Raw genomic sequence first — 13,728 nt, forward strand, 5'->3', positions numbered from 1 at the left:
CTTCCTCTCTCTTTTATATAACTGCACACTAAATCTGAGTTGGAACCCAAAATAAAATATACAAAAGAATAACACACAGATATTAAACTAAGAAAAATTCCCAGAGTGGGTTGTGTTGATTCGTGAATTAGCAGAAGATGAAGCTGCGTGCCTACTAGCCAGTCACATATGGGTAGAGGGAATGTTGCAGCATCCTGTACAGCTGTGCAATACTTCATCCACACACCTTAATTTCAGCTGACAGTGTCATAATTGTAACTTACAGTACAGCAGCATTACCATTGCTGGAAGTGGCCTGTACAGAAATCAGTTGGAATGTCTCTTCTAAAACAAAATTTTTCAGATTCCAGAACAAATTATTTTTTCCACACTTCTCTGTACCATCACAAGCTTTTTTTTTTTTTTCTTTTTTTTTTCCTTTCAAATCAGCTCACAGCTGTTACATGTGGAGAAACAAGTGTCCACAACAGGGTCAAAAGTAGCTGCAGTCAATACCACAGTAGCAGTGCCATTGAGTGCCAAGCCAGAAGCAATACTTACTAGTTATTTCCTTAACCTGTTTTCCCTCCAGACCCAAGTAATATATAACTTTGACCACCACTCACTTCAGATTCTGGTTTAGTGTAGCACAAGTATTACCATAGCGAATTAAAATGACCTGGTAACATCCCCTTATAAGTTGTGTTCCATAAGCAGCATATATAATTTATTTTGCAAAGGAAAGGTGAGGCACCTTTCATTCTGAAACTACACAAAACTCCATCTGAAAAAATTACTGCATAAGAATGAAGCTCATATTCACAATCATAAAACAGCCATACAAGAAGCAGCAGGAATTACTCCTTACCTTGATCCTGCTGACAGCTTCCTGAGCCTGCATCATCCTCACATTCTTGGATGGAGTCTTATCAGAAAGGAGTTGAGTTGAACCAAGGTAATTGGCAGCAAAAATGATTCCATCAATTAAGTCTTCAGGATCACAAGGTCCAGGAACTGTAATACAGGAAAGCCATCACTGAAGACGATCATGGTCAAACACAGCAAAAGCAGAACTGTGACAACTCGAGTCTGCACCTGATGGCTGCAAATCCTCCTCTGAAGTACTTCAGTTTAGCATGAAAAAAAGGCAACTAGTACTTTCAAAGGCACAAAACATCAAACAAATTGTATCAAAATCTCTGGTGGGTTGACCCTGCCCACCAAACCCCTTCTATCGCTCCCCTCCTCAGAAGGGCAGGGGAGAGAAAACATAATGAAAGTCTCATGGGGCAAGACAAGAACAGGTAGAGATCATTCATCAGTTACTGTCGTGGGTAAAACAGACTCCACTTGTGGAAACTTGTTTCATCTATTACTAACAAAAGTCAGAGTAGAATAATGAAAAATAAAAACAGATGCTACAACACCTTCCCCTATCCCTCCCTTCTTCCTGGACTCACTTTTACTTTCAATTTTCTTTATCTCCTGCACCCAGAAGTATAGAGGAATGGGGGCTGTGGTCAGTTCAGGTGCTGTCTCTGATGCTCCTTCTTCATCATGGGGAAGAGGCCTCACATCCTTCCTCTGCTCTAGAATGGGATACCTCCCACAGGAGACAATCCTTCAGAACAGACTGCTCTGGCGTGCTCCCTATGGTGTCACAAGTCCTGCCAACAAGCCTGCTCCAGGTGGGCTCCTCTCTCCACTGGGCCACATATTCTATGGGGAGCCTGCTCCAGCCTGGATTTCCACAGGGTCATAGCCTGCTTTTTTTGGGCATCCATATAATCTGGCATGGGGTCCTCCAGGGGTTGCTTGTGGGTATGTGTTCCACTGTGGAGCTCCATTGACTGGAGGAGCACAACTGCCTCACCATAGTCTTCACCATGGCCTGCATGGGAATCTCTGCTCTGGCACCTGGAGCGCCTCCAGTTCTTCCTACTCCACTGACCTTGTCTTCAGAGATCCTTCTTTTACACATTCCCAGCCCTTTCTTCTCTGGCTACAGTTGCTGTGGTGCAGAGTCTTTTTCCCCTTCTTAAATACATTATCCCAGAGGTGCTACCACAGTCACTAATGGGTTCAGCCTTGGCAAGTGGTGGGTCTGTCTTAGAGCCAGCTGGTGCTGACTTAATCAGACAGGCAGGAAGCTTCCAGCAGCTTCTCACAGAGGACACCCTTGTAGCCACCCCACTACCAAAACCTTGCTTCACAAACCCAGTACAACATCTCTCCAGCAAAAGCTACAATTGTTAATCCAGCCTGTTTCTCACAATAGCTCATTCTTTTGTGAGCAGGGATCTGCTTGGAGCAAAATAATCTCTGATTTTTCACTGTGATAAAGGGACAGATACAGTTACTCAGCTTGCTTGCTCCTCAACCACCAAAAACAGCCTTGCAATTCTTAAACCAACAGTCACAAGCAGAAAGAGGAAAGGTGCAGTTTCATAGCAGCCATCAGCCTCTTTCTTGCTTATGCATTAACCACAGTTGGTGCAACAGGCAGAACAATCTCCCTGGAATGCTCTACACATACCACAATATTTTTATGCCACAGACCTTTAAAAATAGTAGTCTTAACAAGGATACTGTGGTAAAGTACTCAGTTAAATAAAAACGTTATTAAATAGACAGAGCATGGGCTCTCTTGATGGCAAAGCAACACTATTAGTCCACAGATCCTTAGAGATCCAACACCCATCAACTTCCGTGGAAAGTGACGGGGTGTGAAGTGCTCATAACCAAGCAATGCAAACCATGACAAAGCAGTACTTACGATTTGTAAGATTTTTGGCATTTGGCAGCTTTATCTAAAAAATTTATACATAAAAATGGTCAATTTTGACACCATGTTAAAACTGTCTTGATTCAAAAGTGAGGCTGGTTAACTTAAGAAACTTCCTTAGAAGTATGGGAAAACAATTGTTGTTCAAGACAAGTGGGAATATAAATCATATTAAACAATGCTCATGGTACATTCACATTTTATCACAAAACACCTGTATTTATGTTTGTCTTTCTTTTTTCCTCTAAAATCAAGGGCTACCTTGTACTCTAAGGTGATGGGGCTTTAAGTTCCAAATTACTAAGAATGCCAATTTTGTTCTAATGATTACATATAAGACTAACAACCTCTCAGAATGATCATGGGTAGCTTTGGCCTCAAGGAAAAGCAAGTCATTACTATGATTAAAATAAAAAAGAAAGAGCTGGAGGCAAGTATCACACTGAAACTATAAACAGAGAGAAGCATACATACAAATGTTGTGACCAGGCTTGTCTTATAATTTTTTTAAATTCAAAAATTTATGACAAGCAATTTTAAGATGCCAACTCCAGTGTGCAGTTTGCTCAGGCAGTACATATCTCAAAAATTCTCAAAATGAACAGTCACTTGCAAGCACATGAACTAAAGAAATTGAGTTATTTCCTTAGGGAAATTCATGCATCTGGAAGTACTACATATTCACACAGAAATCACACAGCATTTTAATGTTGCTATTTATTACTCTACATATCAAGGCCGTTTCACCACTTCCACCACTATACTAAAGAGGTGCAAAATCTTTTATAGTACAATCTCTTTTCTCGTTTTTATAGTAGAAGTCAAAATGGGGAAAAAAAAAAAAAAGTGGGCAAAGGTGTAAGACTCCAAGAAAGTGCATATTAAGCCCTTAAAAGGTATGTGCTCCAATAGCATCAGAGGTGAACACACAGGCAGCGTTTCTTTTTAGAATACCTCCTCCTTTTATTATCTGTGACAATAAAACTATTACCTCAATAAAAACATAGCATAGGGGCTGGCAAATTTTCCTGGGACTGCTGGTGCATAAAAATGGAACATTTGTAATTTTAAGGAATTTTGTGCTGGACCAAGCACCACGAAAATTTTAGTGTAAGATTTTTTTTTTCCCCCTAAGGCAGAGATAATTACTTTTAAAATATAGTTATATATTCCTATATATAGAATAAAATCCCTTGATAGACAGGACTATCAACAGGAGATGAATTTAAATTCTAAGAGAGATTCTTCATTGTTGCAAAATTCCAATGCTTAGCTATGAACTAACTGACATTCTGGCCAGAGACTCCAAAACAGGTAGCTTACACTCTGAAGACTAAAACAACAATTTGCAGTCTTAAGAAAATGATCACATTATCAATTAAACACAGTACACTGTAAAGCAATCCAAGGAGTGATGAGGAAGTCCAAATAAAGTATTAGATCAACTGTATTTCTAAAATTTCATCAAGCACATGGAACAACCACTGTCAATGGAAAAGAAAAAAAAAAAAAAAAAAAAAAAAAAAAAAAACCACCTTCTATTTCCTGCTGCTGTCATAACTGCACACAACTTGTGTTCCTCCTGCAGTATACACAGGGTGCAGACTCATACAAAAAGTAACAGCAGTCCATGTGGCAGGTAACTTGCTTTTTCACATTGTTCTGAAAAAATTCAGCACTACTGAAGCCTTAACTCTGACATGGGATGCAGTATTTAATTAAGAGGCAAGCAGCTGTTAAACAAAGCAGATTTTCACTGGCAGGCCTGCCCATAAATCCAGCTGAGATTAGACTGAGCCTGCCAATTGAAATCAATGCTGGACAGAGCACTATAGTCTTCTTGCTTAATCTGTTTTGCTTGTCCACACACATTCTTACGTGTTGTGCAAATACCATAAAGAAAGCAGTGTTTTAAGTGATACTGAGGACAAAAAAACAGCATAACTGATACAGAAACAATAAATGAAACACCAAAAAACTAAAAGCTCCATGTTTCCGAATTTCTAAAGGAGCACAGTAGGATTTAGCTCAGGTTCTAAATTACACACAATTTAATCTAAATCAGTACATCCCACCCTAGTGGCTTTTCTATTCAGCAAATAAAAGTAAAATTTTATACATTATAAATACAGGTGGGTTTTTTGATGTGAAAAAAACATTTAAAAACCGTAGAACTATCTTACCTTCAACATACGTTGGAAATGAAGCCAAGCTTCTTCTGGACTGTAATTAAGACAGAAAGGATTTCAAACAGAACATAGCATGCACAAATATGCATTAAAAATTTCTCTGTACCAAAAAACCCAAACTTAAATTAGCCATAGTTATTAGTAAAGATAGAACCACTTATTATTATTTACATTTATTATTTTCAAGCTCTAAGAACCTTCTAGAGTAAATTCAATGTATTCCATTTGTGTCTATTTAGTAGACCAAATATGGTAAGACCAGACTTCACTTACTTGTTGGTCTTCACTAGTGCATTAATTATCTACCAATAAGTACACTACATTTAATAATCAAGAAACATGGAGGAAAGTACATAATACTTCAAAGATACTGGATCTTCCAATGACAGATAAATGCACACAGGAATATAAAAACTGCACTTTACTGTTATAATTCATGACTGAAACCATCATTAACAAAATACAGTTATTCATTAGGAATGGTTTTAGATGTATCCCTCATATTAATAGTGCCTACAAAAAAGCTTCCTAGATTTTAACAGGTTAGAGAGAAGCCTCTGTTCTCTGGGATAACTGGATTCACCATGACCTCAGCACCAACTGTGCTTACACGATGGTGAGCACAAAAACACATTTGGTAGCACCAATTACATAAATAGTGAAGGAATAAATAGAATCTTGACTTGTGCATGTAAATACACACACTAAAGTAATACCATACATCCTACTGGTATTTTCTGTGAAAGACCATGAGACTAACCCTTCAGATATCTGACAACCACGACTTCCAGTGAGTGAGATTCACCAGTTTGTTTAATTAATAACATAAACCACATACAAAAATTTATCAAACAAAACTGGGTGTGGCACTATATAATTTCTAATGGATATACTGAAATACCTGCTGCCATCATAGGCAGGTAAGTGGATAGTTAATGAATCTATGACTGACTGTACTAGCAGTAACTCCTCCAATAACTGCCTATTATCATTCAATTAAAAGAAAATCTATACACATGATCAGAATAATGCATAAAACCTTCAATAATTTTAAGTATATTTCCAGATTATATACGTAGAAATATATGCCAAATTATTTTTATTTGCAACAGGTAACTTACCAAGGTCTGTGTACTGATGGAAAACTCAGGTAAAACTAGAAAGGTGACAGTTATGTAACAGGTTGACTGACTTAACCCCAAGGAGTCTTTTCCTTTGTAAGATATGGAAAATTGATATGACAAATAATATTTTTAAAAATTATGCATGTCTTACTATAAAATAAAATTTGTGAATTAAAAACAAAAGGCATGGGACACAGACAACTGAGCCTGTGCAAGCTTTAAGTTCTTTTCATTCCCTATGAAAATTACTAAACTGAGAATCCAAGAATCCTGTCCATCAGGTTCTGTACTAGCATAAATAAAGATGTCAATAATTAATGGTTTTCTGCTGCCACCGCATTTAAGCTGCTGTGAGGACACTGACACGCCTTTTCACATCTGTGGCTCTTTCACCCCTTCAGATGAATGCTTCCACTGGACTAGCTATCCATATAGACTCCAAGAACTGTTTGTAATAGTTGCTGATGTAGTACTAAAGGGGTCATTCAAACCCCTGATTTGTCCTCTAAGCCTGACAGGCTTAGAGGACAAACCCCCTACAAATGAGAGGCAGCTCACATATATAAATACTATACAAAGTATTTACTTCTTTTTGAGCAGTGAACAAAATCTTTGATACAGATTCAGCAACTGTTCAGCACCCTTAACTAGCAATTATTTTCAGGATAGAGTGGTGCTAACCACCATCCTGTATGTCTTTATTCTCACTCACAAATAATTTTTCTTGTTCATTGCCCAGGTAGAAAGGCATTCTACAAAAACCATTAGAAGAGTAAAGTAACAGGTAAAGTTACCAATAGGTGGAAACCTACACCTTTTAATTTTACATAGCCATGAATAATGAAATGTCAAGGTCATTAATATTTTATTACTTTCAATAATCTTGTTGCCATCTGCTATTATAAATTTATATTTAATAAAAATGTTTCTCTAAGACCTAAAAATCCAGAAACTATGAGGCTGTTTTATCACTTTTGTTCTTGCATTAAAAATACTAAAGTGGGAATTATTCCCCATCTGAGGGAAACTAATAACCCAATACATTCTACAGTGAAACCTGGTTTACCACCTCTGTAACTATATGTAAGCACATCTTAACAATTGAAATAAACATTGTTTTGTTTGTTTTCTTTCTTTGGAGAAGTTTACTGATACCTAAAAATAGCTAAAATATAAAATACATAGTGATAAAGTCTGTAGCGAAGAATACTTAAGGTTTTAACAAGCTAACATTAAAGCAGATGAAAAATTAAAGGCATGATCTATAGTTGAAAACTTCAGAATATGAAAAATTATGGGCTTCTTCAGTCTTTTGAAATTTTTCATTATTTTGTAAATGCAAATGCAGACTGGCACAATTACATGTTACAACCTTTTCTATCCCTTGATAATTTCAAAAGTAAAAAGGAACAAATGGATTATCTATGTTTCATTTTTAATCCACTTATAGTAGACCAGGTTTTTAATTTTGGAAGATAACTCATCCATTGCTATGAGTAACAATATGGCATTTTATTATGGTAGTTTCTAGACTGCTTTCAAGTTTATGAAAAAAACGCAAATAAGCCAAATTTTTTGCAGATTTTTCTGTTTACAGAACCTGCCACTTTATCCAAATCCAAATCTTTTTTTCAAATTAATTTCTTTTTACACTATGTGCAGTTCTATTGACACTTATTTTGTTTTGGTGGAAGTACTGCAGCCAGATGAGGGGAAAAACCCCAAACTATGTAGCTTTATTCTGAGAAGCTTGGAGTCAGGAACTGAATTCTGATTAAGAATCACTTGCAGGCCACAATGACAAAATATTAAGCAGCATAATTTATTACGTAATAATTTAATTTAAGCACTTTTTCATCTGGCTGACAAGTACTCTTTCTTAGTTGGGGGGGGGGAAAAGGAAAAAAAAACGCTTCTTTGTTTTGTCTCTGCTACAGAGGGGATGTTGGCTGTTTGGTAAATCAGTACCCTGCAGCCTGTTAAACAAATTTAGTGACAGCTGAACACCGAGTCAGAAATGCCACGACAAGAAGTCTTCAGTATGTTAGAAATTCAGTCAGACAGCAGGGCAAACATAAAGTAAAGAAGCATAAGGAAAGAAAAACAGAAGAAAAGGGATTGCACAAGTACAAGGGAGCAAGGAAAATCAAAAGGCATAAGCAGCATGAACCAGACTGTGGCCTTTAAAAAGGTTTTACTTCACCTCTTTATTAGTGGAAACCTCTGCTGTACTGCAGGCATCCTGGTGATGTTGTCTGCTTGATGATTCAGCACCGCGAGGTGAAGAGGAATCTGGAGATGGAGACTAGACATGGCAAGAAAATCAGAAGTTATTGTGAGCACCCGATATAGAAATTATTCTATGTTCATTTTCTACATCCTATGCTCTGACATTCTAAGAAAGAAAAGCTAAAGTCACTAAAGAGTAAGCTGTGATGGGAGACAAGTGAATTGACCTTAAGCAGCACACAGGGATTCAGCTAAAGTTTATTTAGTTGTCAAACTGGGAGAAATGAATAAAAGACTGAAACTTCTCCATAAGCACACAGGCCCCCAGGTATTATTAACCTGAAGTACTAAACTAATCTAATCTGAGCAGAGGAAGGTCACAGCAGTTGTCCATAAAGGTTATTCCACTATCTTAGAAAACAACTTTTATCAACTGTGCAGAACAATATTGATGTATTCAGATTTTATTAATATATTCAATGACAATTCAATACCAGTATAATCAAGGACTGCGATTCCTCAATCTAGGTACAGTAAAGACTTGGAAAATATTCAACATTTCATGCTGTCAGCTCAGTACACGCTCTTTAGATCAGATTTCCTCATTCTTCTCCTTTTTCCATAAACAATTCAGTGGAGAAACTGTCTATGTGATTGACCAACAAGTATCTTGTTAAAGGGGAAGAATGATCTCGGAAAGGATATTCTAATCACAGACAATTCCTAATGAATGCTGGTGATGAGAAAAAGCTGTAGCAAGGTATCTGAAGTACAGAGCAGGGGGTCCTGGTATGAGGGTGTGACACACCCTCATACCAGGACACTTAAGACACACTCAAGAACACAGAATGTGGAATTAATGAAGGTGACTGAAATGAAAGAGTACAAAGCTTTAACCCAGCAGGCATTTTTAGAGGCAGATTTTAAGGAGATACCTACAAAATATGTCTGCCCAAGCCAAAATGGAAATCCTCAAAAGGGAATTTTAGCATTTACCTACAGCTGGGTATTCAGCCCAATAGCCGTGGCATTCTACACTCTCCTTTAACATGGGAAGAATGCAGCTCTAGCTGAGCCAGCTCAACAGTTCATCACTGATGGCAAAACAAATCAAATGCTATTCTCATCTTTTCATAAACAGTATGACATAGCTTTTCTCTGAGCCAATGAGTCCTATCAGAAGAGGGATAAATTTCCAGTGGCCTGAGCTGGCAGCAGCTCCACCCTCATGCTCTGCATCTATTGCAGCTGAAAAATTCAGTTCCACGAAATAGTCTATAAAAACCCCACAAAACAAAACCAGGAAGAAAAACTAAAACCCCAAACATCTAAGTTCCTCTTAGCCTCCCTTAGATATGAAATGAAACAAGAAAACATAACTCCCTTCTCCACTTCCTTCTCTTCACAGACATTCCTCTATCTCAGCTAATAACTAAGTATTATAATTATGGTTAACTAATAAATGCTTCCAAAGAGCTAAGAAGCAATTCTTTACAGATATCTCCTGTGTTAAAGAGCAGTCCCTGCATCTCCCTGTACTTTGCATCACAACTGCAAGACAGAAGAAGATGCAGCTGTGAAACAATCTCCAGAAAGCTGGATGTGGTTGCACAATCAGAAGAATTACTTGCCATACAGAGCACGTGAGCAGGGGCTGTGGGAGAGATACAGGCTCCCTTGAGTTGCTGTGTAATTACCAGTCAACAGGGCAACTGCACAAATAGCAACTCCTATTTACATAAGGAAGAGTTTTCATGGTGCTCACATTTTTATTATTATGCAGTATTTATGTATTAGGAATAAATTTAAAAGGTGTATTATACTATCATTACAATAATGGCATCTAGACATTGTAGCATTCAGCTTTAAACAAGAAACAAATCAAGTTACACATGAGATGTGTACGTGCACACACACAAAAGCGCTCTTTACAATAGCTGAAAACTCTCATATTCACATACTGAAGGATAAAGATTAACGATTTTATTTAAACCAGACAATTAGCATTAAGAAATTGCATATCACTTCAAATGTACTAGCAATTACTCTAGTAGCACTATAAGTACTTTTACTCAGGTACTTTTATCTACGAAGTATCAAAACTAAGTTATTACATGCCTTTCTATATGCTCTGTTTGAATGTCTGCTCAAATAAGTGTTTTGGGTGAGAAAAACCCCTGAACAGCAACAACCAAACAAACAACTGCCCCCCGCCCAAAACCAAACCAAGAACCAGAACTACCAAACCCAAATATCAAACATCTTACAAAGTCTGCTGCATGACAGGACATGAGAGCTGTCCTTGAAAACATTTGTACAGGAAAGTCCAGTCTTTGAAGAATTAACACTCAGTTCTCTTTGACATCAAAATGCATTTTTGGAGGTACTGTATATAATGTACAAGGAAAGAATGCAGCCACAACAATAACAAGAAATAGTCTGATGGATCATAGTGGATAGATAATTTGCACAGCTGCTCTAAACAAAGTCTAAAATAAAGGCTTAGTGACTATTTCACTGCCATTTGTTATTAACAAAACAAGTTTTAGAAGCCTAACAAAGTTGTTGTCAGAACAAACACAGTAAAGTCACATGATGCACGCTCTTATTAGGCACAGAGGTCTATCAATGGAATTAAGATTTTTTTTTCTACATGAAGCAGTAAAAGACTGACAGCTATCCCTTTTTCCCTTGAATATCTACTTACATTTTTCTTATGATACTCAACCTGGTACATCCAAAAATTCTCCATCTCAATTTTGGCGTTTTTTGACTCTAACTAACATGCAACCCACTCCACCTGAGAAACCTTCCTTGCTCTTGTGCAGAGGGGTTTAGTAAAGGACCTTGTAAAAGGAGAGGATTGTGTTGCATCTAACCTATCCAAGTCAATCAGCTGTTTCCTATACAGTTCATGAAGAGACATGTAACTGACACTGAAACACTGAAACTCATAAAAGCTGTATTGTTTTATGTGCTTTTAGTAGCAGATCATTTGAAGAGAGTACAGCTTACGGGTCACGTAGGCTAGGACAGAAGGGACGAAATCATAGAATCATAGTCATAGAATCTTTTATATTGGAAGGGATCTTAAAGATCATCTAAATTTTACTGCCCCTGCCATGGATAGGGACCCTTTCCAATACACTGAGTTGCACAAAGCCCCATCCAGCCTGGCCTTGAACACTTCCAGGGATGTGGCACCTGGATAAACTGTGCCAGTGCCTCACCACCCCCATGCTAAGCAACTTTTCATGGCATCTAATCTAAACCTACTTTGTTGATTTGAAGTGGTTCCCCCCTGTCCTGTCACTACATGCCCTTGTAAGAAGTTTTTCACTGAACAACATCCCTAAGTGCTTACCTGCAGAGTTGCTCTCAATGAATTATTTATTTTTCCAGTTTGTGTTTGAAATTGCCCTAGCCCATGTGCAGGATGTTGCACTTGGCCTTGCTGAATTTCATGAGGCTCTCACAGGTCAGGGCCACCTCTCAAGCCTACCTATGTCCCTCTGGATGGCAACCCTTCCCTCCAGTGTGCTGACCACACCACTCAGCTTGGTGTTGGCAAACTTGCCAAGGGTGCACTCAATCCCACTGGTCCATGTTGCTCGCAAAGATGTTAACAGTACTGGTCATGTTCTGTTTTGAAAAAGGTAGTTTATTCAGAGGTTTTTTATATTACCATATGTGTGGACAAACCCACAAATGCTTCAGAAATTCAAGATTCACTTAAACAGCAGGACATTACTTATTTGACACTAATGTCTACCTACAGGTATATATGGCACAGGTATGGCAAAGTCTCCTTGTACATTATTAGCTCAGGAGACAATTGCATAAAGCAAGGGTTTAAATTTTATTTATTTTAGAGACAGTGCGCTGAAAAGAACCCATACACAGTATTAGAAAAGGTCAAAGCACTATGGAATCTTCAGGTCCAATGCGCAAGTATAGTCAGATGCATTCCATCACAAGAACTGCCTTTATCAGGACAACTATGGCAGTAAATCCCCCAGGTTTTAGGCCAACTATGTGATGGCAGTGTCCTCTGTCATTTGTACAGCTCAAATTCTGTTCACTAAAATACAGACTCAGACCATAGGTTTTAGTCGGCATAAATACCTATAAAGAATGAAGCTAAAAGCTAATGATTATTGGTTGTCTTTGTTGAAAATTTAAGTACAGGGCTAAAAATGGTAGGTTTCATAAAAATAGTACCAACTTAGCACTTTACACATACCTGCATACTGTGGCACAATCCATGCAATTCAATTTATAATTCTGACATACGGCTTCAACTGTGTACTGTAGTTCTGGTATAACTGCCTCTGCACATACCCCGTGCACTTACCTATCAGTTTGCTGGGTGGTCCAGGACCTGCCCCCTGTCAGTTTGTGCATACATGATGGGACAAGATGACCTGAGACAAGGTTACTGGCTGAACTGCTCCTTCAGAACAACACATCTGATTAACTGTTATAGCACCTCTCCATGGAAGAATTTCAGGCAGCCAAAAGAGATTCCCCCAAAAGGCTCCTCCTGTGCCCAAGTCAACTGATAAGCACCATTTATCAATTTAACTACCATCCTGGGTAGTTAGCATCTGAAGTGAGGGGCTCTGTCAACAGGCAGCTGTTGGGTTAGGCCCCTGACTGATCCAACAGCTGACCCATGCAGTTGCTGCCACAGAAATGACCAATTTGCTTATGGCTACGATACTTGCTGGTAGTCAACAGAAATTATTCCTGCCTATGCAGATAACATCACATACAGCAGTCTCATTACACATTCAACAAAGGAGGTGTTTTGTACATAGCTTAAGGTAAACAATAGCAATGGATCAGACATGCTGGAGCAATCACATAGGATCACAGACCAACTGTATCTAAGAACAAATGCAGTTTGGGAAGTCTTGGTTTGTGGAATTTCCTCTGATCCAGGTGATGACGTCCTGCAAAGACAGAGCCTCCTGTCACTTACCATCATCTGGACAATGAAAAGCAATCCCATTTCAGAGACCTGACTCAGTGCTGGCTGCTTCCTTGAGTATGGACTTCCTTAGCCATAGTTTCACTTCAACTTCCAGTGCAGTTTTATGTGTCAGTCTGAAAACAATCACTGTGGATTTCTCCTGCGTGTTCAGAAAATTTTAACTATAGCAAGTGCTGTTTTAGTTTTCAACACAGAAAAATCAAGTTATTTTAATCTTTCAATAATTTAAAAATATAATCAAACAAAACAATGTTCAAGGGGTTATGTATCCAGCGCCCACCATGTTTAAAACCAACTAACTCTGGGAGTTTACTGGCCAGTAAATCTGGGAGTGTTTGTCTCCAAACAGACTAATTGCTAAATTCAAGCCTTCTTCTGTGTGACTGATGAATAAAATGCTTTGTGTTTTAGTTTGCTTTGGTTCTT

The 13,728-nt window shown here is 38.1% G+C and overlaps 1 protein-coding gene across 2 annotated transcripts in view; it reads right to left on the minus strand.

Moving 5' to 3' along the window:
* The window catches only part of APBA1 (amyloid beta precursor protein binding family A member 1), an 86,062-nt gene that overhangs the window by 21,685 nt on the left and 50,649 nt on the right, over positions 1–13,728 (minus strand). For both annotated transcript variants that reach the window (XM_041458448.1, XM_041458447.1), the window contains exons 3-5: positions 8,281–8,382; positions 4,948–4,987; positions 848–993 (exon numbers count right to left, since the gene is read on the minus strand). In XM_041458448.1, coding sequence (XP_041314382.1) covers positions 848–993; positions 4,948–4,987; positions 8,281–8,382 — 288 coding nt within the window. The remainder of the gene's footprint in view (positions 1–847; positions 994–4,947; positions 4,988–8,280; positions 8,383–13,728) is intronic.

This window comes from Pyrgilauda ruficollis, unplaced genomic scaffold, assembly GCF_017590135.1.
Source record: "Pyrgilauda ruficollis isolate IOZ18807 unplaced genomic scaffold, ASM1759013v1 scaffold128, whole genome shotgun sequence".
Taxonomy (NCBI): Eukaryota; Metazoa; Chordata; class Aves; order Passeriformes; family Passeridae; genus Pyrgilauda; species Pyrgilauda ruficollis.